This window comes from Pecten maximus, chromosome 10, assembly GCF_902652985.1.
Source record: "Pecten maximus chromosome 10, xPecMax1.1, whole genome shotgun sequence".
NCBI lineage: Eukaryota > Metazoa > Mollusca > Bivalvia > Pectinida > Pectinidae > Pecten > Pecten maximus.
The window spans coordinates 21,106,333-21,131,243 of record NC_047024.1 but is presented as its reverse complement, the minus strand read 5'-3'; the positions used below and the strand labels follow the sequence as shown (position 1 = coordinate 21,131,243).

At 34.5% G+C, this 24,911-nt stretch overlaps 2 protein-coding genes across 3 annotated transcripts in view; one reads left to right on the top strand and one right to left on the bottom strand.

Annotated features, from left to right (window-relative positions):
* Positions 1-720: 720 nt before the first annotated feature.
* Positions 721-7,715, bottom strand: LOC117335929 (probable methyltransferase-like protein 15). Of its 2 annotated transcripts, none has more exons than XM_033896212.1 (6): positions 7,590-7,715; positions 5,479-5,767; positions 4,861-4,997; positions 3,536-3,730; positions 2,260-2,454; positions 721-1,280 (listed from the first exon to the last, which is right to left on the bottom strand). In XM_033896212.1, the coding sequence occupies exons 2-6, from the start codon at positions 5,743-5,745 to the stop codon at positions 872-874; spliced, it is 1,203 nt and encodes a 400-aa protein (XP_033752103.1). In that variant the 5' UTR covers positions 5,746-5,767; positions 7,590-7,715; the 3' UTR covers positions 721-871. The 2 variants fall into 2 exon arrangements, with proteins under 2 accessions (XP_033752103.1, XP_033752104.1); XM_033896213.1 differs by having other exon boundaries at positions 7,450-7,691.
* Positions 7,716-7,780: 65 nt separating this feature from the next.
* LOC117335546 (CD151 antigen-like) overlaps positions 7,781-24,911 on the top strand; it is a 42,865-nt gene continuing 25,734 nt past the window's right edge. Inside the window, exon 1 of the mRNA XM_033895618.1 lies at positions 7,781-7,906. Within this exon, the coding sequence (XP_033751509.1) occupies positions 7,841-7,906 (66 nt within the window). The 5' untranslated portion in view covers positions 7,781-7,840. The remainder of the gene's footprint in view (positions 7,907-24,911) is intronic.

Here is a 24,911-nt window from a genome sequence, read left to right as displayed (position 1 = left end):
TTTCTGGTTTAGCCCTCAAAGCATTGTATTCTGCCTTACTTTGGAACTTTTTAGCATTGATGAAGAGGTAAAGTGTGACAAAATTCACTTTAAATACACGTTTTAAACTTTGCTTATCAATACTGCTGAGAATAATTACAATTAGCAGGACGAGTCCATTCTGTGACCAGTATTTTGTGAGAAATTGATTTTAGGTTTGTTTTATCACAGCACACATATTTAGTTGACATTAATGTTTATGGTGTAATAATCAATAGTATATACATTATACTTGCATTGAATGATAAATTATATTAGTTGTATTTTTTCCCTAAAAGATGACATAAAAATCAGTATGTAAAAATGTCTAGTTTTACAGAAATCTGAATATATGTACATGTATTAAATTGTTCATCAGAAATCCAGCAATAAAATTTTTGTTTTGTATAAACTGAAAAGGTGGTGTTTTTTTTATTTGTATATTATAAACAGTAAATTTCTACTCTATTTTACAGTTGGCTCTTTTCAAATTTAATGAGAGATAATTTAATATTATCAAGATTGCAATGAATTGTTTCAGCTTGATTTGTCAACTTTGACACAAGCTTTTGTCCAGAAATAGTGATGCAGATGGAATAAAGTGAGAGATTGATGGATGTTTAACATCACACAATGTAACAAATGGTATAAATGTCACTGGTATGTCGCCCACAATTTCATAGAAAGAATTATAAAAGAATAGGCAGTTAATATATTTATTCTTTCAGCTAGTAGTCACAATACTCTCTTTTCGTTTTTTAACAAAATATTTAACGGTTCCTCTGAAAAGAGCATTTTCAAACTTAGCACTTCTACTTTTTTCTTCTCTCAACTTTCTTTTTTTTTCTTCTTTTTAACTTTTGACAGCAGCACGCAGCTTGGCAGACCGTGCACGTGGATTACTTTCACATTCAGAGGGTGAAGGGACAACAATCCGCTTGCTCATTGGCTCCCATTTTTTGTTCAGAATCTGTTTCATTTCAGCAGTGGAAACCTGGTTGTATCTCATTTGACGGAGACTTAGGTTAGGTTTAGTGTCCAAATCTATGTCATGAAAGTGCCGTTTAACGATGCGGTCCTCTAAGGAGTGAAAGGTCAAGGTCACACATCTTCCGCCTGGTCGGAGATAATGATTCGCCACTTCCAGTCCATTGTTTAACTCATTCAACTCATTGTTTACGAATATCCGCAGTGCCATGAATGTCTGTGTAGCTACATGAGAGGAACGTTTTAATTTGTCCTTCCGACCATAATGTAAAATTCTGCAAATGAAAGTAATAATGTATTTATAAATCTATGAAGAAATCATATAAAAAAAATCTCTTCTTCCTTACTTACATAAATACATTGTATGTACAAAATATATGTTATATGTGTATAAGAAATACATATTACTAGTGGTGGACCGATCTTCAATTATAATAGAAAATTACTCAATCGGAAATAATTCTAGCATTATCGATCGTAAAATATCATAATTGATCAGTGAAATTTCATCCAGAATTTTCCTGTATTCCGGAATCGTTCTTGGACGTTTAGTTTCTTCATTGCTAATTACATGATGGGAGTCCTTTTGATACTTTAATAGAAACCTGGTGCAAGTTCTTCGAATGTTTGGCATTACATTTGGTTCTAGAAAATAGTAATAGTGCATGAATGTTGTATAAAGCTTTTATGAGTAACCTTTGAACGGTTTTCACAAAATTTACCATCAGGTAACAAAATCTGATTATAATCAATAATTGATAGGAAAAAGTCATTCAATTGTTCTGATTAATCTGTTACAAAAATCTCATCCGATTCCCATCACTAAACATTACCATGGTTTTGGGGTACTTATGTAAAAGTTGAGAGAAAAAAATCATCTCACTAGACCTCACTGGTGCAAATTCCCATGTAGCCTAGAAGTAGGCCATGCACATACAGAAAGAAACAGGTCACTAGTTTGGGCCCAAACACAAGTAGGGTAATTTTCATTGTTCCTTCCCATTACAATTTTGGAACCATTGACCAATCCAAATGTAAGCTTAACTATATCAGATTGAGATGCTTACTTTGAGCTCAAACATCTGGGTTGTATTTTCATTTTTTTAAATGAGGGAGTTACACCTTGCAAGACCTCCCAGGTGGGTCTTTCTCATTAACCTATTGGTAGGGCATGCACCTAGAGTGTGAGAGGATGCTAGTCTTAGCCGAGGGTTCTTATTTCATTACTCCTTTCTTTAAGACCTTGATACCTACTCTGGGAAGGCACTGGCAATGATGTCGGCCAACTGTTGTGTACGGGAGATTCTACCAAACGCTGAGCGTGCCTCCACAATGGCATGAGCAATCTTCATGGCACTCTTCTCCCCACTGTATCTCTTGATGATGAACCCCAGCTCTTGCTCATCAAAACTATTAACGATATCAGCTGCTGTGGGTTCCTTGTTATTACTGTAATAGAGACAAGAGATGGTCAGAACTAGGGGTCATCTGTTCTTAGGCATTTTACTTCATTTTTCATAAATGTCGCTGAAGCTGCATTACCAAAAGGAAATTACTTAAAAAATTAATCAGATCTTGTTTTGCTTCATTTCATATGTGGGCGAAATCATAAGAGGCTTACATTTCAAATCAATTGGACAATATGTAGTTATCTCCCATTGCTAATCCATGCTGTTACAGTTAAAACAGAAGGAACCAAAGATCAGATGGGGTTTGCAATTCAAAATTACAAGACACTGTAAATATACATATTTTTGTGGTAATCTTATTTAAGCTTTTTTTGCACAGGAAGCATTCGGCTGAATTAAGATTGCGCTAATTGTAGTTTATCTACATTGGTTTCTATGGCAATCATTATTGGTGCACCATCATTCCCCTAATTTGTTTTAATTTTGTTTTGCCCTAAAATTTGAGTGTGTCAAATTAAATACATTTACAGTAATATAGAGTTATTTTCCTTCTCTAATCTATGCTGCCACTGTCACAGAGTGAGCCCATGTTAAGCAGACAATGAAAAGATCTCTCTTCAAGCAACTTCGTGATACTTGATTATATCTCAGTTGTGTTAGCTCAATATAAAGTGTCTACGACATTCTGTATAGCAGTCTACAATATTCTGTATAGCAGGAGATTATTCAAAAATATACAAGTGATTGCTGGGTTACTTTTTGTGTTATAAACTTGGACTATACCAGGGCTTGGGAAGGACAGGGGCCATGGGCCATAGGGCATACAAAGTCTTTATGGCCCATAGAAATTTGAAAGTCTAAACATAAACAAAGAGAAAAAGGCTCATAAGAATTTGAAAAACAGTGGTAAATGGCCCATACCTAGACTTGGCCTTCCCAATCCCTGCTATACACTTCAAATTACAAATATGCAACTTTTTACATGACTTGACAATAAATAAATTTCAATTGAAATAAGGCCAAAATTAAGCTGTCTCCATCCAGGCAAAAAAATTGTGTATACAATTCTATACAGTGTAATATGATCCTTTTAAAAAAAAAATCCACAGTAAATAACTGACCTGCTTTGGTCCATCCTCATGTCCAGTGGTCCGTCTACACTGAGGGCGAAACCACGCTTTCCTTCATCAAACTGCATGGATGATGCCCCAACATCAAACAGCACACCATTCACTGTACCGGGGGTCACGCCTAACTCGGGCAGGAGTGTGTGGATCAGTGAAAACTTTGAGTGACAGGTCAGGATCTGGCCAGGACTAGAAAAACATTGATGCATGTGTAAATGGTAGGTAGGGTTTGACAGAGTTGTTCAGAAGCAACACATACATAACTGATATACATTGTTAGCAAACAGTTGTGAAGAATTGTTTATTATAATGAAGTATTGCACATTTTCTCTGACATAAATGAATTTTCAAGAAAATTAATAGTACAAAATGATTTTTTTTCATGATCCAACACTTCACCTCTGTAGTGCCATCAACTACTGTGACCCTCACTCGAACCTGTCATCAAAAGCTAATGTGACCCCTAGCTAACCTTTGTACTATCAACTGCTGTGACCCTAACTTGACCTCTTTACATTGAATAAGCTATTGTGACCCTCACTTGACCTCGTCACCATCTGCTACCTTGACTTCTATTTGACCTCTCTACTTTCAGCTACAGTGACTCAGTGACACTAACTTGACCTCTGTACTGGTGGCAATTGTGACCCTAAATTGACCTATTTACCATAATCTATTGTAACCCAAACTTGACCTACATACCATTAGCTATTGTGACCCAAACTTGACCTACATACCATTAGCTATTGTGACCCTACCAATACCTTGACCACTGTACCGACCCTACCAATACCTTGACCACTGTACCATCAGTTAGTGTTACTTGAGCTCTGTCCCGCCAGCTACTGTGACCTTAACTTGAACTCTGTACTACCAGCTAATACATGTGATCCTAACTTGATCGTTGTACCATCAGGTTCTGTGACCTTAACTTGACCTCTATACCACCAGCTACTCTGACCTTAACTTAACCTCTGTATCACCAGCTATTGTGACCATAACTTGACCACTGTACCAACAATTATTGTGATCCTAACTTGACCTCTGTACCATCAGCTTCTGTGACCTTAACTTGACCTCTATACTACCAGCTACTCTGACCTTAACTTGACCTATATTTTACCAGCTATTGTGACCCTAACTTGACCTCTGTACTGTCAATTACTGTGACCCTATCTTGACTTCTGTACCATCAGCTTCTGTGACCTTAACTTGACCACTGTACCATCAGCTACTGTGACCTTAACATGACCTCTGTATCACCAGCTACTGTGACCTTGACCTCTGTACAATCAGATACTGTGACTCGATCCTATTACCTGAAGCTCTTGGCCAGTTCCTGGGCTATAGAGATGGCTGTTGGATCCCGATCGACACATATCACTCTTGCCTTGGGTGCGTGAGAGAGTATATTTCTGGTGTGACCTCCACCACCAAAGGTCATGTCAATGTAAAGCTGTAAAATGGTATGATTTAATTCTTCTGTCAGGAAAACAATAAACTGTATTTCAAATTGGTAATTTGTCATATGTTGTATAAAGGTAAACTATATATTTCAATTTGAACTTAGATCAATACAATTAAAGTGTCTTAACCTGTGACAAATTACAAAAACAAAAAAAAAACAAAAAAAATAAAGAACTGTAATGAGGTCTGATTTTATCTACACTGATGTGGAACTCATTTAGATTTTAATTTTTCCACTCGAAAAAGTCTAATGAATTATAACAAAATTGGGTAAATATTACTGAAAAAGCAAGTACAACAAATGCTGCACATGAGAGGTAAGAATTAAATGAAAACTGAGAGAGTTTCATACAGAGATATAGAGCAGGCGATAGTTTAGTTTGAACAGAGCAAGTTTAGATCCAGGATCAAATAAGATCCAGTTTTGCTTGTAAGTAAGAAAGATAAGTGAAAACTTGTCCGACTGTTACCTGTTCATTTTTTGGTTGGAGATGTTCCATCACCATCTCTGCCATTACAGGAACATGCTGTTGGAAACTTTTGATCCTGTCACAATCAATAGATCCTACTGAGGTGTCAGAAGGGGCCTCAACATGCAAGCCCACAACTCGCAATAGATTTTGTTTACGCTCCATGATTACTCTGCTTCTTTTTGTTATTTGATGAAGCAGTCTTCGCTGGCAGTATGATCCAAATCCCATCTTCCCCATCAGGAGTGCTGTTCTTGTAGATGACATCAGAATGATCAAAGTCTGTCACCTGTAAAAATATTTTTATAATTAGCCCAAGAATTAAATATATCACAAGTCTCTGAATTAACTATAGTAGTTTGAATATTGGACAATCTTTTAAGACTTCCTGGTAAGGCTTAATCATGCACTCTGTTACGCTTGCTTAACGTCTTTTTTCTTTCCTGTGGAAACTGTAAATGTTGACTAAAAGCTGTACTTCACTCAAGCCGGACAATGAACGATAGTCCCTTGGCAAATCACCAATACACTATAGCTATTGCAACAATTAAAACGATCATCAAAGTTTGAAAACTTGATAGGAATAGGTGTTGGTAAAAGACAGTGTGGAAGGAAGAGAAACACTGTGACAGCAAATGACTGGGAAAATGCTGACAGGCATTATATAAGTTGTAGAAGACTAGAAGTCCCAAAAGAAGAGGCAACCATGCATTATACATCCAATATATTGAATAATTAGGATGATGCCATCATGTAACCTGAAGAGAATGTTTATATTTACTCCATGAGAAGAGATCTCTGGGTGGAGGTTAACAAGAAACAAGAGTTGTCAGAAGACAACATATCTCACCAAGTGGCTTGAAATTCAGAATTAAGTTTTTAAAAATAGGTCAAAGGTCACTGTCAAGGTGAGCAGATCCACAAATGTAGTACCAATGGCAAGGAATACACTTCAAATGTTAAAGTCCTATCTCATACAGTTAACATACTGTAGCCTAGGTTACAGGTTTTTCTTAAAGCATGTCGAAGTCACAGTCAAGGTCAGCAGGTCCATCAACGTAAAACATCTACCAATGGAATTTAAGGTCTATTCACAAGGAACAGCAAGTCCACAGGTCAAGGCCAGCAGGTCCCCCTTGTGGTAATGGAAAAGATTTTGTCACAAGGAACAAGCCTGTCAAATATGAAAGCCCTATCTTGTTAAGATACTGTTTTTTAAAAGTAGGTCAAAGGTCACGCTTATATAAGGTCAGGAGGTGCACTAATGTAGTACCAATGGAAAGGTCTTGTCACAAGGAACTCACTGTATTCTCATTTGTATTGACACAATAATGTTTTATAAAAACTTTAAAACTATATCTCTATGAACGCTGCCGATGCTGGGGGTATAATTAGCAATAGCTCCCCTGGACTTTATCCTGGTGATCTGAAAATGAACAAATACTAACATTTTGTTGTCATTATTGTTTTGAAGCTAAAGAACATGGTGCATAACAGTGGAAGTCATTTAGATGAAGAGGCTTCAGTAGTCAATTCATGTGTCTTTTACAATTATGGGACCAGGGTAGAGTTTATGATCATCATCCCAGCAATGAACCTCGTAGTTTTGAATTATTGTTTTAATATTTTAATTCATACTTTGCCTATGAATTTTAAAGCAAAAACATCTCATTATCATAGAAAATAAATCATGCAATTCAAGGTAAATACTGATTCATTCTCAATAACATTCACAATACCCCGAATACACAGGGACTTGAAATATTATCTAAAATAATCTATTAGGCTATATGCAGAAACATACCAACACTTTTATAGTGCTCAATTTTCATTACTTCCCCAAAACAAATTATATCACCAGATATGGTTCAGTTTCATTGTTTTCTTACAGTTATTTCGTTTGTATGTGAATGTTAATAAGTATTCAAACAATATTAATATGTAGCATAATACAAATTAAAAAATAGTTACCAATAGCTCATTCCCCTGTGATAAGTGGATGTTTACATCTAGGTGCACGTTGACACCTCTAGCTAAAGTAATAAGTACGTATTCACTGATTAGAGCATAAAGCTTCATATGCATATGATAACATAATCATAACGTTTAACCTTCTATGTCGTCTAACTGCACGAAACCACTAATATAAACTGTCCAGTCATATAGAAACGTTGTCGTATGCACCCCTCCACACGTGTTATTTCGAGTTATTTTTTGTTTTGTTTCGATGTCAGGGTAAGAGTCCGAGACGTTCCGAGACAGCGACGGTGTTGACCTCTGCTGTCACAAAGGAAAACTAAAGCGGAAGTAACACAGTGGTGAAAGATTCGTATGTGAAATGTAGCAGAAATATACGTTCAAAATGAGGTTGGAATCCAAAGTTCTGTGTTTGCGGGTTTTGTCTGCTGTTTGTATATCACTGATTTGGGTATGTATTTATTTACATTTATTATTTACCCTACAACCAATGTTTTTTTTCCCCGGTAGCAGAAAGCAAGCTTAAAGCTACTGTTGTTGGCAGTATTCGGTTAGGTCTGCAAGGCTTTCAAGTTTCATGCTTGGAGAGTGTTTATCACTGGAAAATCGATGAGAATAAATTAGCTTGCGCTCTTTCCTTTATGATAATTATTTTCTTGAATATATAATGTCTTTCTTACCAAAATGATTCCTACAAAATTGTTTTTGTTTGATTGTAAACACTCCTGTTTTAATAAAAAAAAATATTGTCAACATAACAAAGGTTATTGAGTGGATCGAGTGAGTCAGGGACATATGTCGTATTTAGAAAGAAAAGAAATTCCACATATTTCAAATGTTGTCATCAGGTTCATCCTCAGGTCATTTGAGAAATATTTAATAAATGAAAGGAAAATCTTGTTAATTTTCTTAAAAGAATAACAATTTTTAAGGTTAATATTGTGCCGTGACACTATTGACATATGTGGTCAGAACTGTGATGTCATTAGCATTTACCATACATACAGTAAACATTACATACAGCAATACAGGATATGAATCAATAATGACAGGTATAACCCATTCACAAATCATGTCATACCTGTGGCAACCACCTGCAAGGCCTGATCTATCCACCCACATATATACACAGTGGGCATGATATAATGATATACCTGTAAGATATTTTAAATCATAAATACCATATGTGTGAATTATAGTTTTGTAATGCCCAAAAAATCTTATTGTTTCATATAATACATAAATATGTAAATAAATAGTCTAATATAATATATTATATAATACTTAAGTAAAAATAAAAGAAAATTTTCTTCACTTATTTAGTATTCATTGCTATTCATTATAATGAAATATATATATGAACCTATTAAAATATCTTTAGGCTTATTTATTGCATATGTATTTGCTATCTAGCTTTTCCATCTTTGTATTTCATGGTACATTGAGCAGTTTTCCTTTGCATTATATTTGCTGATTGAGTATATATATGTACATGTTAATGTAACTGTTAAATTCTTACAAAATATAATCTAAAAAAAAAATTAAGCATTAAATATTCAGTGATACATATTGATAAATCAGTATTTCAACATGTACAACAGAAATGTATAGTATGTTTTGAAAGATTACAATATTCATATTTGTAAGGGTGCACATTTATGATTTGTAGATTTTGTGGTGTACTAAAGCTATAACTTCATATGTGGCTAAAATTATGAATTGACAAAAAATTACAGAAAAACAGTATCAACCTCATTCATTTTGTAAATTTCTGGCTGCAATTAACAGATGGGTTTAATTTTGATTGATGGCCATTAATTCTGTTTGAGAGATTCAGTCTGTGTACATACAATAGATCCAGCCAGGTCGTTGTGAGAGTTCATATATTATATGTTTATGTTTAGGTAATGCCTCCATTTTATTAGACGCCTGGGAACACGCTGTAGGACCAGGCATGTGTTACCAATATAATTTTCTCTTCATCGCTTTTCATACACTAACTGTGATTTCTCTGGTCCTTGAAACAAAATAAATGGGTTAGATTTATTGGATCTGTGCAATATAGGTTGTGGGAAGGCAGTGTTGACACTCTGGAGATGAGAGATTTATATAGAACAGCCTATAAACAATCTGTAAATCAATGACCTATATTTGTTCAGGGAATTGAGTAGCACTGAAAACAAATAGCTATAGGGCTTGACAGTAACTCTCACTAATAATAATATCTGGTAATTTATGGTAAGTAAAGCTATATACAAGAACTAGATAAATGGCAGCCAGTAAATATGATTACCGATATCCAGTAACTATCATTACTGATCGATATACATATATATATATGTATATATGTACATTGTCCTGAAACAAATATCTTTTATGATGCATGATCGGATTGGATGAAAAGTTCAAGGACAGATTCACACTATAAATACTATATATGGCACTTTGATATGAATACCAGTATCTCATGTATTGATTTCTAATTCTAGTTTGTTACACATCTTAGACCTGATATACCCAGTTAGCATTATAGTATATATGTATATATACCCATGGCCATGTTAGTTAAAAAAATAAAATACAGAAAAATTAACACATATATTTATACATTTATAACAATCTATACATGTGTAGCGGGTCGATCATCGGTGACCAGGTAGCTCGGTGGTAGAGTCTCCGTATAGAGTTCGGAGGGTCCCGGGTTCGAACCCCGGTCTGGCTGCTACATTTTCTCCTCTCCTGTTACACATGTATATGTGTGTGTTTCAAGCAAATTTATGTAAATATTGCAGATATCAATACAGTATATATATCTTTATTCTTTTAGATAAATGATGCAAAAATTTTAATTTATTAAACTAAGTAACAGCTGCAGATATAATTGTCAATTCTCTCAATTTTGGATTTAAATTTGATCCCAATTTTTTAACCTAATGTTAGACATAATTCAACAGTAAAATTCCTTAACTATCAATAATGTCAAAAATTGAAAGACCAGTTGAATTGTCCATCAGGAAGAAAAACTTAAAACATGTTTGTTTTGTGTACTTTTCAAGGCACTCTAGATCTCTAGCTGCATGTTTTGTCAAAAGGAAGTGTTCCGATATATACTTTCCTAAGATTTTAAATTTTTGACTGCATGCTGTGCATGCTTCCTCTATGGAAATCCCAGAAAGTTGGCAAATGTGCAGAAAAGAAATTGAAATTTGAAGTGAAAACCTTGTTATATTTATAGATATATTATAGCTTTTCTATGCTGACAACACTTCAAACAGTTAGTACCAGAAATGGTCGGAGTAAATGAGCCCCTATTACACTGCTGTAGAGAAGCCAGTTTACTTCTAAGTACCTCAAATTGCCATGCTCTGTAAAGTGATAGGCTGCTATAGTCTGGATTTACTCACCCAGTAGTATTTTAAACGCTTGTATGACACTGATCTGCAAGATGGTGCGTTGATTAGCATTTATCTACGATAGGTTGCCAGAGATTACAGCTGTTCTCAACTAGTCTTCTGTATATTTATCAGAGACTTCGTTTTTAAAACTGATAATTATATAAGTATCATTCATCATTCAATCAATAGAAGTAACAAGTGTAAAAAAATTTGCTGTTTTTTTTTTTTTAAGACTTTATGAAAATTTTCAGTTAGGAAATTGAATAAAATATGCAACTGCATCACAAGGACTTTTGTCAAAAAAGCAAGATGAAAGGATATAGGGACATTCACTCAGCCTGGATAAATCAAGAAGCAGGCTGGACGTGAGGGAATATTCCTTTACTCAAGGAACTGTACATGTTGGCATTTGAAATTCCTTATATTACTTGATAATGTGATTCAGTTACCAAATCTAATAACGTTTGAAAACCGTTGCGATAAATTTTGAGAAAGGGATAAAAGAAGATTCACAATAACACTAGAGTAACATCACAACAAAAACATTGTTATATCTTATCATATGTTTAAATATATATGAACTACAATTTTGTATATATATATGATCTGAATATACAGGCAGCTAAAAGTTCAGCTAAGTTAAAATACATAGTGATACTTGCTAATTATAGCCATCCCTATTTTGTAGGGAGGCACGTACCTACACACATTTTATACATGAATTACCAGTAAATCTTTTAATTGTTCAAAATTTTTAAAAGTCCAATTGCTCCAGTAGTAGCTTTAAACATGTTTTTTTTTGTGAGTTTTTCAAATGTACGAATGATCTTTTCTTGGGGCTTGAAATTTTGACCACCTGCAGTCTTCTTAATGAAAATTACAAGATGCTGGCAACTATGCAAATATCATCTCTGTATATTGTAGTAAATGGTAAATTGTTTTGTAGGAATTCAGTGAAAAACTGTTAAAATATTTCTGATAGAATAGTATACATTAAATTTTGCATGGAATTTGTGATAATTTTAGGTATCTGGTATTTATGATTATATAACTGTTGTATATACATTACTGTCACGTTCATATCTTTCTTGTTCTATTTCCTGCTGTATCTGTGGTCGACATGTATGTACAGAACCGTATCAGCTGATCATTCGTACTTACTGTCAGTTCTAATATGTCTGGAATACCTGTTGATGCCTCTACCGCATACCGCATTACCAGTTTGTACTGAAGCAGACAGAGTACAATGGAAGTATTACATTATATTCAGAGTCTCTGAGATAGGTCTTCTGTTCTTGCATAATGTAGATTATGTCAGCTCTATAGATGCTAGCTATAGAGAGATCTGATTATATAACGTCACTTTTGACTCAATTTTGGAGGTGGGCTTATTTCAAGACAATGCTGTAGCATTTGTTAGCATTTTCACTGAGCTGCAGTATAGACATGGATGGGCTTATTGTCAGACATGGGCTTATTTCAAGACAACGTTGTAGCGTTTGTTAGCATTTTCACTGAGCTCAGTACTAGTAGGCATGGAGCGGCTTCTTGTCAGACATGGGCTTATTTCAAGACAACGCTGTAGCATTTGTTAGCATTTTCACTGAGCTGCAGTAGACATGGATGGGCTTATTGTCAGACATGGGCTTATTTCAGGACAACGCTGTAGCATTTGTTAGCATTTTCACTGAGCTGCAGTAGACATGGATGGGCTTATTGTCAGACATGGGCTTATTTCAAGACAATGCTGTAGCATTTGTTAGCATTTTCGCTGAGCTGCAGTATAGACATGGAGGGGCTTATTGTCAGACATGGGCTTATTTCAGGATAATTATATAGCATTTGTTAGGATTTGCCCTAAGGTGCTGTAGATATGGATGGTCTATAGCGCGTATTGCCAGATAGATATGGTACCTAAAACTAAGCTGACTACATACACCATTCTGTATATAAATGTTGGTAAGAAGTCATTACCAATATGTACTTTTACACAAAATCACTCAAATGGATCCAACACCATCTTCATCCCTCTACAGGTTCTAAATATACATTTATAGATACTTGACCTAGTACATTTTGTGCCAGTCGACTCAATAATTATATTATTCCTGGTGATCATGACTAGATTGAAATGTGGTAGAGCTACACAAATGTATAAAGAAAATTTCAACGACAGAATGATCTGATATACATGTACTTGTTCATTCCACCAGAAGTAACGAAAAGTGGTGTTGACTATTTCAGTTGAGTAAATGAATGAGGTTGAAGTTCTACTAAATTGGTATGTGTTATCTTACAGCACTGCACAGATTTCTAAAAAAATTGGTTGTAAAATGTCTCATCCTTATATAATTAGTACGTATACAGTAAAACGGTTCAATAAAAACAGTATAAATATTTATATATATATATCTGAAATGCTGATGTACTAGTTTCCGGTTATTTTACGTCAGAGAGAGGGCATTGTTTAATTATTGCACTTTTGGAAGCCTTCTTTGTTCGGGCACACACTATTTGTTCATGCAGGTGATTCCAGAGGCCAACTCATTTGCACCCTTCTCAGAAGAGAAGCCTTCTCAGAAGATCGCATTCTGTTATATGTAAATCGAGTTAACCGGAAGAACATAACCCAAAACAAACAAGTTTTTAAATTTTCTCAAACACTGTAACACAAATTAAATGTGTGCGTGTATGTGCCATAAATCCTTATCTAGTGAAACTCATCACTTCGTAAGTCGCATACTTAACATGGTTGCCGCCATCTTGGAAGATAATTATATATATATAAATCTTCCATCTTGGAGACGGAAGAGGTAGAAGATCTTGCAGAAGCAGAAGAGCTACAAATCCAGTGACCGGAAGATATATTCTAGAAGGAGAAGAGTGCAAATCGAGTTGGCCTCAGTCTATATATATATATGACTGATAGATAAAGAATTTGGTGACATTATCCCAGTGTAATTGATATAAGAATTCACAGGATTAAACCCAAACATTCATGATGATGACATAGGTACTTAATTGTCCTTTTAAAGAAAGAAAGAAAACGAGAGAAAGAAAGAAAAAACAGTTTAATTTAAGTGCTGTTTTAAGTGTTTAGGTATGCATAAATTTGCTCCGTGTAATAAAAATAGATCTACCTTCCTGAACAACAGGTTCCTATCAGCTCACTGTTGACAGAACAATGAGATCCGTTTATCAAGATTTGTTTAAAACAGATTCTTGAATTAGTTTACTGTACAGTAGAAATGGATCTGCTCTTTGCATGTGTTGTATACGTATATATACGTCCAGGTTGTATTTTACCTACTGTAACTTAATGCCATCAGGAAAAATAGACCTTCAGAATCTCTCTCGTATCAAGGAGCTTTCTACAGACATTTAGTAGATCATTGCAAGCAGAATATATATCTGTTTTAGGTATTGAGCATGCTGCTTAATGTCAATGTCCAATACATTGGGTTTCAAGACCTGAGCGGATACATATTCAGACAATGCTATACTTTTACTGCCCATTCAATAGATCAATGACACATGTTGGACAAGATTCCCTTCAGTGCGATTCCATCAGCTTATGGGTGATTTCCTCGGCCAGGAATACCATTCCTATGCCATGTAAGCATGAAACACCAAGGCCATACATACTGTAGTTATAATCTCCTTCTCAAAAGGTTAAACATGTTTCTGAGAGAGTAATTTCCATTTGTTGGGTACTAGATGTATCCTGGTCACGCTAGAACTGTTGGACTTGCAGCCATTTATCTAAAATTGGGAGAATACATTTGTTTCCATTGCAGCTGATGTGAATTGGTCTTAAGTGGTTTGGGTATGACTAAATGAATCAAATGTATTCTATAGAATATCTCAAAGTTTAAATGCAAGTGTTATCCTTTCCAGTAAATAGACTCATATTGTTTTTAACATCAGGATGCCTTTGGCACCTGCCGTTATTATATAAAATGTATTTTAAGTTATACTGATTAAAGTTGTAAGAACGTGTGCCTAATCCTTTTTGTCATTTTCAAGACAATAAAATATGTTTAAATCAATACAATGTGTAAATCTCATGCTTTTTAGAAAAAACTAAAAGCTGATCAATTTAAGATTTTCTGTTTAAATGGCAAGTAAAAAAAGAAAATTATCATTCTGACTGATAAAAACTTGTGGTACAATTTTAATGATTAATTTTCACTTTACACATGGCCAGTATCTCATCATCTGCTTGGAATGTATTGTCCACACATCATGTATATTTTCTGTTGAGGCTGGTAAATTAATTCACCATCCAAACATTGAGGAAATATAGTTTTATCAAAACATCGTCTGTCATCTGTCCATAAACAATATGTGTTTTCGCTATTTCTTGAAAGGAACTGGAGAGATATTCCTAAAGCTGAATGTGTAAGATTCCCTTAAGCTTGGTACCTATTTGTGCCGATTCAATTTAGACTTTTCATCTGGAAAAGAAAATGGCTGCCGAGTGGCCATCTTGAATTTTGGGAATTGAAGATTGTTAGCTATGTTTTGAAAAGAACTGGAGTGACTCATTATTCCTGAAACTTCATGTGTGCAGGTTTCCCTTGGTACCTATTTGTGCCGATTCAATTTAGAACATTTATCTGGAAAAGAAAATGGCAGACAGGCGGCCATTTTGATTTTTTTTCTAAAATTGAAGTTTGCTATAGCTATTTCTTGAAAGAACTGTAGGGATGTTTCTCAAACTTCACATGTTTATTCTACTTGTTCTTGGTATCAGAAGAAAGAAAGAAAAAGTAGGGAGAAGATCATTCTTGACATAAAGAACCAATAAAGATCATTCAATGGTGGGCGCCAAGATCCCTCTGGAATCTCTTGTTACATTGTAAATACCATATACACCAGTTTCATGTACATACCAACACTATAAGGCTTTCTGCATGTACAGCAGTTGTTGACAAAATATTCAACAAGTAAAACATTTACTAGAAGCCCAGATGTACATGTGCCGACACTTCAGGCCCCGGGGACTGTCTATAGGCCATGAAATTATTTCATATATGACTGCTATGGCCTTCTCTAGCTATGACATTGGAACTTCTGGAATCAATTTTCAAACAGCCGTTAAAAATTAGACTTGATTACATTTCAAAATAGGACAGAAAGTAAATTTCTCATCGTGTTGTTTTTTTCCATGTAAGTGATTGTAAAAGTCATATACAGTATATTGTGAAATAGATGTTGGAAGACATCAAAGAATATTTATATACATGTATGATCTGCTTGTGATAAACACAGTACCTATTACACAATACATTTGTAACTATAGTGAAATTACCAGAAACAAGCTATGGTACAGGAAATGGACACTCGAGCTTTGTCTCTGAAGCAGATTTAATGTCAGACGTATCATGTCTGCTACATCAAAGTAGGGCTTCTTACAACAGCACTTCACTTAAAAGTGAATCACCAGGACCAGAAAGGTTTGACGAAATAGAATTTCCAGTCATGAACAAATATATTATTTGTGAAAGTCATGATTGTATATACATTCATATACATAATAAAGATTTGTCTTACAAAAGTTGTACTGTACATATGCAAGTACATAGCAAACACTTATCATGATGATGTATATGGTCTGAAATTTTAGATATGCAGGATGAAAATACAAACATGATATATATAGAAGACCATAAAGCTCCTCATTACATTTTATAAGAAAAAATTGGCTCTTAAACATTTATGGGCGGCTTATAAGTAAAAATAAACTCTTAATTATGGGTGTCTCACAAGAAAAAAATAACTCTTCATTATTGGTGCCTTATAAGAAAAAAAATAAACTCTTAATTATAGGTCTAATTGGCAACAGAAAAAAGTGTTTTAAAATAAATAAAAAAATTTCCCTCAATGGTCCATACAAATTCTTTTGGTAGTGCTATATATAATAGCTGGCGTCTTAAAGTGATTGGCTATTATAGTTATTATAGAAGTTAATTAATATATTGATAGTTGGTGCTTAAGAAAGTCTGGTTCTATACTATAACTAGCCTTCAGATGTTTCCTTTCAAAGCATGTTTTTTGCAAGACCTTAGATAAAAAATGATTAGCTATATATTATGCATGTTTCTAGGAATGGCTCCTGGGTCCTTTGTCCTGGGGCTTGGTCTCTATGTCGTAAAATTTCCATCATTATGACATCCATGTAAAAATGTATATTTATGTATATGCTCAAGTCTAGGACAACTACTACAGAACTTATTTTCCATTTCTTTTTCTTTAAAAAAAACAGTAAATTCTGAATATTTCTCAAGTCCATATATTCTTGTTTGTTTTAAGAAATGTAATTAAGTGTAATGGTAAATTCCAGAAAAAATCAAGAAAACATTCAAGACATACCTGCAATTCTTAGCTGGTAATCTCTTTTTATGAGGGTCTGATTCAATGGGTTTGTTTTGTACCTAAAGGAGCATTCCTTCATCTGAATAAAGTTTAGGTCATCAAAATTAAATTTACTGGAAAATATGTATTTTTCCCAAGTGGTAAAAGTTGTAATCTTTACATTAATACGGCAGTTTTACTCTCAAGATAAACCAAAGTTCTTCGAGTATCAAGTCCTGAAAATTCTTAATTTGACCCGAAGTATTACTAATTACCGCAAAGACATACAGTATTTGTATAGGATTCGCCTTTTCCCTGTACATTTCGGTGTTTATTTCATTACCTGTAGGCACAAACCCTCATATAATCATCATTCGAACATAGATTTTATCAATAGAAATTGTGCATGTTTCTGATGTCCGATCGAAGGAATGCCCCTTTAAATGAAGGACTTGTTTCGATCTGTTCTGGCAGAACACTCGGAAGCACACCATACACAGGGGCCTGACTCGCTTTATTTGATACTACTAATGTGGACTCTAAATTAGCCGTATCTCAAGGCAGAACAGTTTTTTGGAAAGTCTATGTAGAATAATTTCTTGTAAATAGATATTCATTCCAGATGGTTTTACTAACACGTCAGCGCTGGAGCTGTTATTTTCTCGTAAAACAGGTCCACGCACCAGTGCCGAGCCTCCTCGAGCCTCGGGGAGGGCTTCTGTTACACTTTTTCAACAATACCAAAACACACACGAGACTGCAGCTTCAACAACACGATTATTAATATTACACACTGTTATCAAGAGAGACGACAACAAAGAGATCTTATATGCTTGTATATTTTTTAATATGTTTTGTCATCAAAAACATGCACATCTTCAAACAGAGCCTGTTCAGACCACTGTTAATGAGACTGGCTGTTTAGTCTACAGACAGTAGTATGATCTTGGCTATAAAGTATTTGTTGCTTGAAATATACAGCTAGAAGCCTTTGATAAAGGACATTCCCTGGAGCTGATTGTTTGAAAGATTTCAGAGTATATAATAAGTATATATCATGTTCACTGTTATTATGAAAAATCTTTTCCATGGAATATGCACAATATATACTACATACCTACATATCATATATCACAAAAAGTTTGCTTCCTGTTCATAACATGTGCAAACAATTTCTTGTTGACAAATTATGTGTCTCGGTCTGGTTTTTTGCTTACCGTATTCATCATGGTATTAATTACTATTAACCCCACCTAGGCAATTAGCAATAGACTCATTGCCTACTTTGAGTAAACAATTGCCATATCTATCCTGTAAGTAGCCCAGAGGGCCAACACAAAATTTGAATAAAATTGTCAAGTTGGGATTATTACAAGACAATGAAATGGCATACCTGGTTTGCCAGACAATGAAATAGCATACCTGGATTATAACCAGACAATGAAATAGCATACCTGGATTATAACCAGACAATGAAATAGCATACCTGGCATTGGCCATTGTCTTCTTGCTGAATAATATGGCGTATGTGTTGGTCCTTCTGGACTCATTATAGGATAAATACGGTACCGGTGGATGAGTTTGGCTAGTGTATAATAAACAGAACAGTTGATGCCTTATTGAATATGTTCAAATTAATTTTGTTAGTGGAGGTAATTTTGATAAATTATCCCGAGTCCAGCAGGATATTTACTCATTTACTATAATTTCCTCTTTCATATTCAAAGAATCCTATCACCAAAATCCATCAGAAGATTATAGGTATTTTCAAAAGCTTAATTTTTCCTAAATGACCAAAGGCAAAAAAAAGCCATCAAATGCTTTTTGTGTCAATGAGTCAGCAAGTAAAATTCTAAGAGGTTACTTAACACATAAGGGGGCTAACTGGAAAATTGCATATATACATGTATATAGTTCTCAATATGGGAAATTTCATTTGGACCTTGAAGTTTTTAACAGGCTTTAAATTACTGAAGATTAAGTATCAAAAGCGTAATTGTGGTATTCTTGGGCTAAACATGAGGGAGTGGTGCCGTTGGGGAATGTCTTGGTGGCCTACTTGATGGCGTAAGGACTCTGATAGGATCTCGACAATTAATGACATCCGCCTAAGCAGCACTAATTTGAGAAAGTAAATGTGAAGGAAGAAAGAAATAATTAGGAAGAAAAATGCTGTTTTTCACTCCTATAAACATTTAAGGATGCCTAGCTTTCTGTCATAGGGAAATTACTAGTAGTATTTGAAAACATATATTTATGTACCATATATACAGTATAGCCTTCATACTTGAAAATTTAATTAATGGAAGGGAAATTTATTTGTTATATTTCGTAACGTATTGAATATAAGACTAGCAGAACTTATTACATAATGTAACTGAAAGATATATTCAGGAACATGCATATGATATTTATTTAGTATTCAATGCTGGAACCTGTCAAGTTAGGAGAAATGAAGTTTCCAATCTCTATATATACAACTTTGACTTCAGTGAAACATTATCAGTATCCAAGGTGCTGCATGTACATCGGATGATTTTCTGGTAATTTTCGTAGCAATGTTGTTCGTTGACAGTTATGCGATCAAAGATGCCATGCACATGTGCAGTACTCCTACCATGATGTAATAAGAGACCAGACCCATCTATTTTCTGCAGAATTAGCACTACATGGAAGTTAATTTCTTGGTAAAATACAAAATTTTAATTGAATTCAAAGGTGTTAATTGTGGAATTCGTTTTACATTGCGTCCTTTTTTGTCAGCCTTAAGGGTCATGCCACTTTATGTTAATGTTAAAAAAATTAAATTAAAAAATAAAATCAAGTCTACCTTTCTGAAAGTACTGCACATATTTCGATGAATCTTTATTCACTTTATCGACAAATAGAGGACTACCATGGTACATGTATTCAGATTGTATAATTATAACTTATTAATCTATAGTAATAACATTTGCAGTGGTTATATCAGTTTTAGACTTCAGCTTACAAGCTAACTTTATATATCAGAAAATGAGTTGTTGCTGAATGTTTTATATAAACTATTGGAGATATAGAGACTTGATTTCATTTAAGATGAAATGTGTCTTGAAGTATTTTTCTTTACATGTGTAAATTCATTTATAACTGTGCATCTAACAGGTAGAAAACCTTCAGATAGGTAAAATCTCTTTATATTAAAACAAAACCTGCAGATAGGTAAAATCTCTTTAGATTAAAAAAAACTTAAGATAGGTAAAATCTCTTTAGATTAAAAACAAAACAGCATACTAAGTATTGATTGGTTCTGGTTTTATTATCACGAGTTTGAACCAGTAAATATCCATGTCTTCCGTTAGTCTTAGAAAACGAAGTGCAGGTTTTGGGATGGGTTAGACTTCCATGTATACTTCATTATAAGCAACAGAGAAGGAATGTGTTGAGATTGCCTGATAATGAAAGTAAAACCTGAAATTACCTGTACACGTATTACCAGATTGGTGGTGTCTTCTCTCCGAGACATTTCGCATATATAGACACTGATCTCGGAGTATGATTGACCTTTACGTGAAGCAGTTCCTGAATCAGAGTATTGATTTTTAGTATGGGGGAACAGCAACATGTTCAAAGTATGGTCAGATTAATTCCTCGTCTGTAAATTAAACTATAAAAAAAGTTATGTATATTTATACCAAAAAATGAATCTCTTGCATTTTCACTTTTTAAAATGAAAAATTAGATAAAGGATGACAGGGCTTTTTCTCACAGGTTTGGGAAAGGGCCTTTTTGTCTCATTTTGGGAAGAAAATTGGTGAATTCAATTGGGAAAGATTTTTTCAGGAGTAAACTGCAAATTTTGGGAATTTGGCTTAAATATGAAATAATTTTAATTTGGAATGCATGGGGCCCATTAACGGCCCCCAAAAGCCCCCCAAAAAAGCCCTGGATGGAGCCAGGAAACAGCTTACCCTCATTCATGGTATATAATGATATACAGGTGCTATATACTGTATTTGAGCTGAATGTTACAATGTACTTTTCTGGGAATTGCGGGACTGATGTGATTTAATATCATTTCTTGAACATACAGAGTTATAGAGAAAATTAAGTATATACATAATTATCATAATATTCTGTTTTAAAGAAACATATATATACACCTTAGCAATTTCACTAGGATTTTTCAGGCAATCCAGATTACCATTTCTTTAGATGAGTTCCAAACCGATATAGTGGGTACCAGTGGTATCCAAACCGATATAGTGGGTACCGGTGGTATCCAAACCGATATAGTGGGTACCGGTGGTATCCAAACGGATATAGTGGGTACCGGTGGTATCCAAACGGATATAGTGGGTACCGGTGGTATCCAAACGGATATAGTGGGTACCGGTGGTATCCAAACGGATATAGTGGGTACCGGTGGTATCCAAACCGATATAGTGGGTACCGGTGGTATCCAAACCGATATAGTGGGTACCAGTGGTATCCAAACCGATATAGTGGGTACCAGTGGTACTCAAAAAGTCCCACAGGAAAAACATTCAGTCTAATATCTGAGTCCCAAACACTCTCTGCATTTAGTATAAAGATGACAAGGCTCAGAAGTACCAACAGCCTGCATATCTTTTTTTCCCTTCCTTCTAATTATAAGTGATTGTAGGATTTCCCAGGGGATAGAAGGTGGTTGACTGCAGCACATTCTACAGCATTAACTGGGTACAACAGCACTTTCACTAATAGCCTAAAATTGCAAGTTAGAATAAAACAGATTTTGAATTATTTTTGTGGGTGTAAGCTTAATAAAAGAAACATGATCTGTAGAAAACTATGTGTTACATCACATATAAAAGTATCGGTCGTTATATTACTGTGACAAAAGAAGGTCACTGTTTCCTATGTTTTGACCTCATGAAAAAGCAGTGCCCTTTATTATACACATTGTGATACTATCTTCATAACCTTTGAAATGGTCATTTAATTTCATTATGCCATAATGCTTATTGTGTTGTATTATCCCAGCAATGCCTGTCCTGCAGGTAGAGTTTACAAATTGTATCTGCTGCCCACCATTGCATGATTGTAAGATGTGACTAAATTTTAGATCTCATCTGTTCTCTTCTTCCTACACAACTTTCTTCTTCCGAATGTCTCCCTTGACATTGAATCACTTTTAGCCTTTAGTTGAGTGTTCGTCTATGTGAGGAAGGCTTTGGATTCTGTCCCCTGGCCAAGACACACAGAGTTTATAAAAATGGTCATTGCTAGTCCTGCTTAATGCTAAGCATTTTGGGAGTGGGACAACTGGTCCGCCTGTTGTCAGTTTACATATATGTGACCAGGTGAAGTGTCCTGCTGGTTGTCTGGCAGTATGCTTCAGTGAGGTTGCACTTTAAAGTTGGCATAAGGACCAGTTCCACACTATTATAAGGAGCCAAACACAAACATACCGCAGCCTCTTAAATCTTAAAACACATACTCTACACTACACTCATGCATCTTGCACACAAGGGAGGCTGTCCTTAAATGACAATAGTTGTTCATAAGACGTTAAACATTTTAATCCTAACCAAACCCACTGGTGTTAAATTTTCAGCAGTTTTCATTGTATTCAGAACTTAAAGGGTTATGTCGCATTTCTCTTTTCCATTTTTTTCCAGATATACATTTATATCATCACTTCTGCTTGGTATATATATAGAGAGCAGGCTGACACAATGCAGATCAAGCCTTTGGTGACCTATCACAGTTAATCTATTGACGTAACATTCAAATTCAGAAAGCCAGCATACAACAACAGAAAAATATATGTACTGGAGTGCTGCACCTTTCCTATATAAACAACAGTCTGAATAATAATTTTCAATGACTGTATATATATGGCTTTATCTAAGGGGTTGATAAAGGATTACATTAATATTCCCAATTGAAATTATTTCATATTTTCACCAAATTCTCAAAATTCGTAGTTTAATCCTCAAAATTTCCTTCCCCTTCACCAATTTTCTTCCCAAAATGAGGCAAAAAGGCCCCTTAAATTCCCAAATCAGTGAAAAACAGGCCTGTAGCTTGTCCAGGTTCATTTTCTCTGCAATCTCTGGCATTTGTTTCTGCTGGGTATATCATAGCTGTTGTTCCAACATAGTAATTAGATGGGTATGAGATATATGGTCTGATTGTGATCAGTTGTTGCTGTACATGTAGCTATGTTAAAGTGTGGTTATTCTGTCATATATAAAAGTTATTAGCTGTAATAGGTCAATTAGTTACATTTATTACATGTTGAACCATTCTATAATTACAGAAATCCTGTGTCCTAATTATTGTTAAGTCCTTCATTGCTAGACTTCCCTGTGATGAAAAATTGTCATTAACTTTTGGTCTTCAATTATTAAATTAATAATATGTTTAAACAGACTAGTTGTGTAAACATCTTTAATCAAATATTTGTCAAAATATTGCAGCATCTGTTTCATTGAGTCTAGAGTTCCATATATAAATAAAGTTGACTATGGTGCAGTTCATTAGATTTCTTTTTTATCAAACAATCTGATTAATTTTTGGTTTATAATGAAATAAATGATAATAAAATAATAATTAATTGTTGACTTAAACACATTGTATAAGGCAGTACATGTTCAGTCAAGTGTTTGTCAATATATTGATGCAAAATCTGCTTCATAAAATCCAGATTTACATATTCTCTTCTTTATGATTAAGCTGAAAATGGTGCAGTATATTATTAATGTAGCACTACCCCCCCCCCCCTCCCCTCTCCCCTCCCCCCTCCCCCTCCCACCTCCTCAAATAGCCTTAAAAAGTGAAGCAGCTGTATCTGGTACCTCAGTATTACAGGAGACATTTCTCCCTGGTTAGGGGAGGTGAACTATTGATTTCTTGACAGGTCCAGTTCTGATGAAAAAATCATGATGTTTAACAGTGTATCATATCATAATCTGTGTGGCATCTATTGTCATGATTAACTCAACAATGCAATCTAGATCCATAGATACTGGTACATGTTTTGTGATTACAAAGAGATTTTGTTTGCTCTAATTAATTTATAATATACAAAAAAAACTTTGTGTTTTAGCCCTCTAATACTTTTTGAGACGAGCATTTCTCTATTGGCTAATTTTGTATACCCCATTATAAACAAAACAATTGTTTGGATTTCATTGTTATTTGTTGATTAATCTTTGTATTTAACAATTAAACACTTGTTATATTGTATTCATTGTCAATATGAATGCAATCTGGGTGATATATAGATAAAATGGTGTCTAACCAATTACATGCTTTATTTTCATCCATATCCGTTTACTTTCATAGGAGTAATAACTTCTTAAAATCAAATTCATTTCTGTGATTGATTTGAAAGCAATTTGACTAAGCACAAATCTTGCTGTGAAAATGATCAACATAGCGCCAATTATTCTCAATCAGAATCCTTGCTGCGTTTGATCCATCTGTAACACATTGCAAAACATTTATGTGACATTGATTAAAATGACTCTGCAATCACAACATGTGATCTAGACTGCATCTGAACACACTGGCAATGACTGCGGCACCAGATGTAAATATTTAGCAATACAAAACATACAACATCTCACTTTTCTCATAATAAGATTGTGATGAAATATAAGTATGATTTTACCCTAAAAATTAAGGAATAATCTTCTCTTCTGGACCAGGGAATCAAACGTTGCATAACTTAGCCCA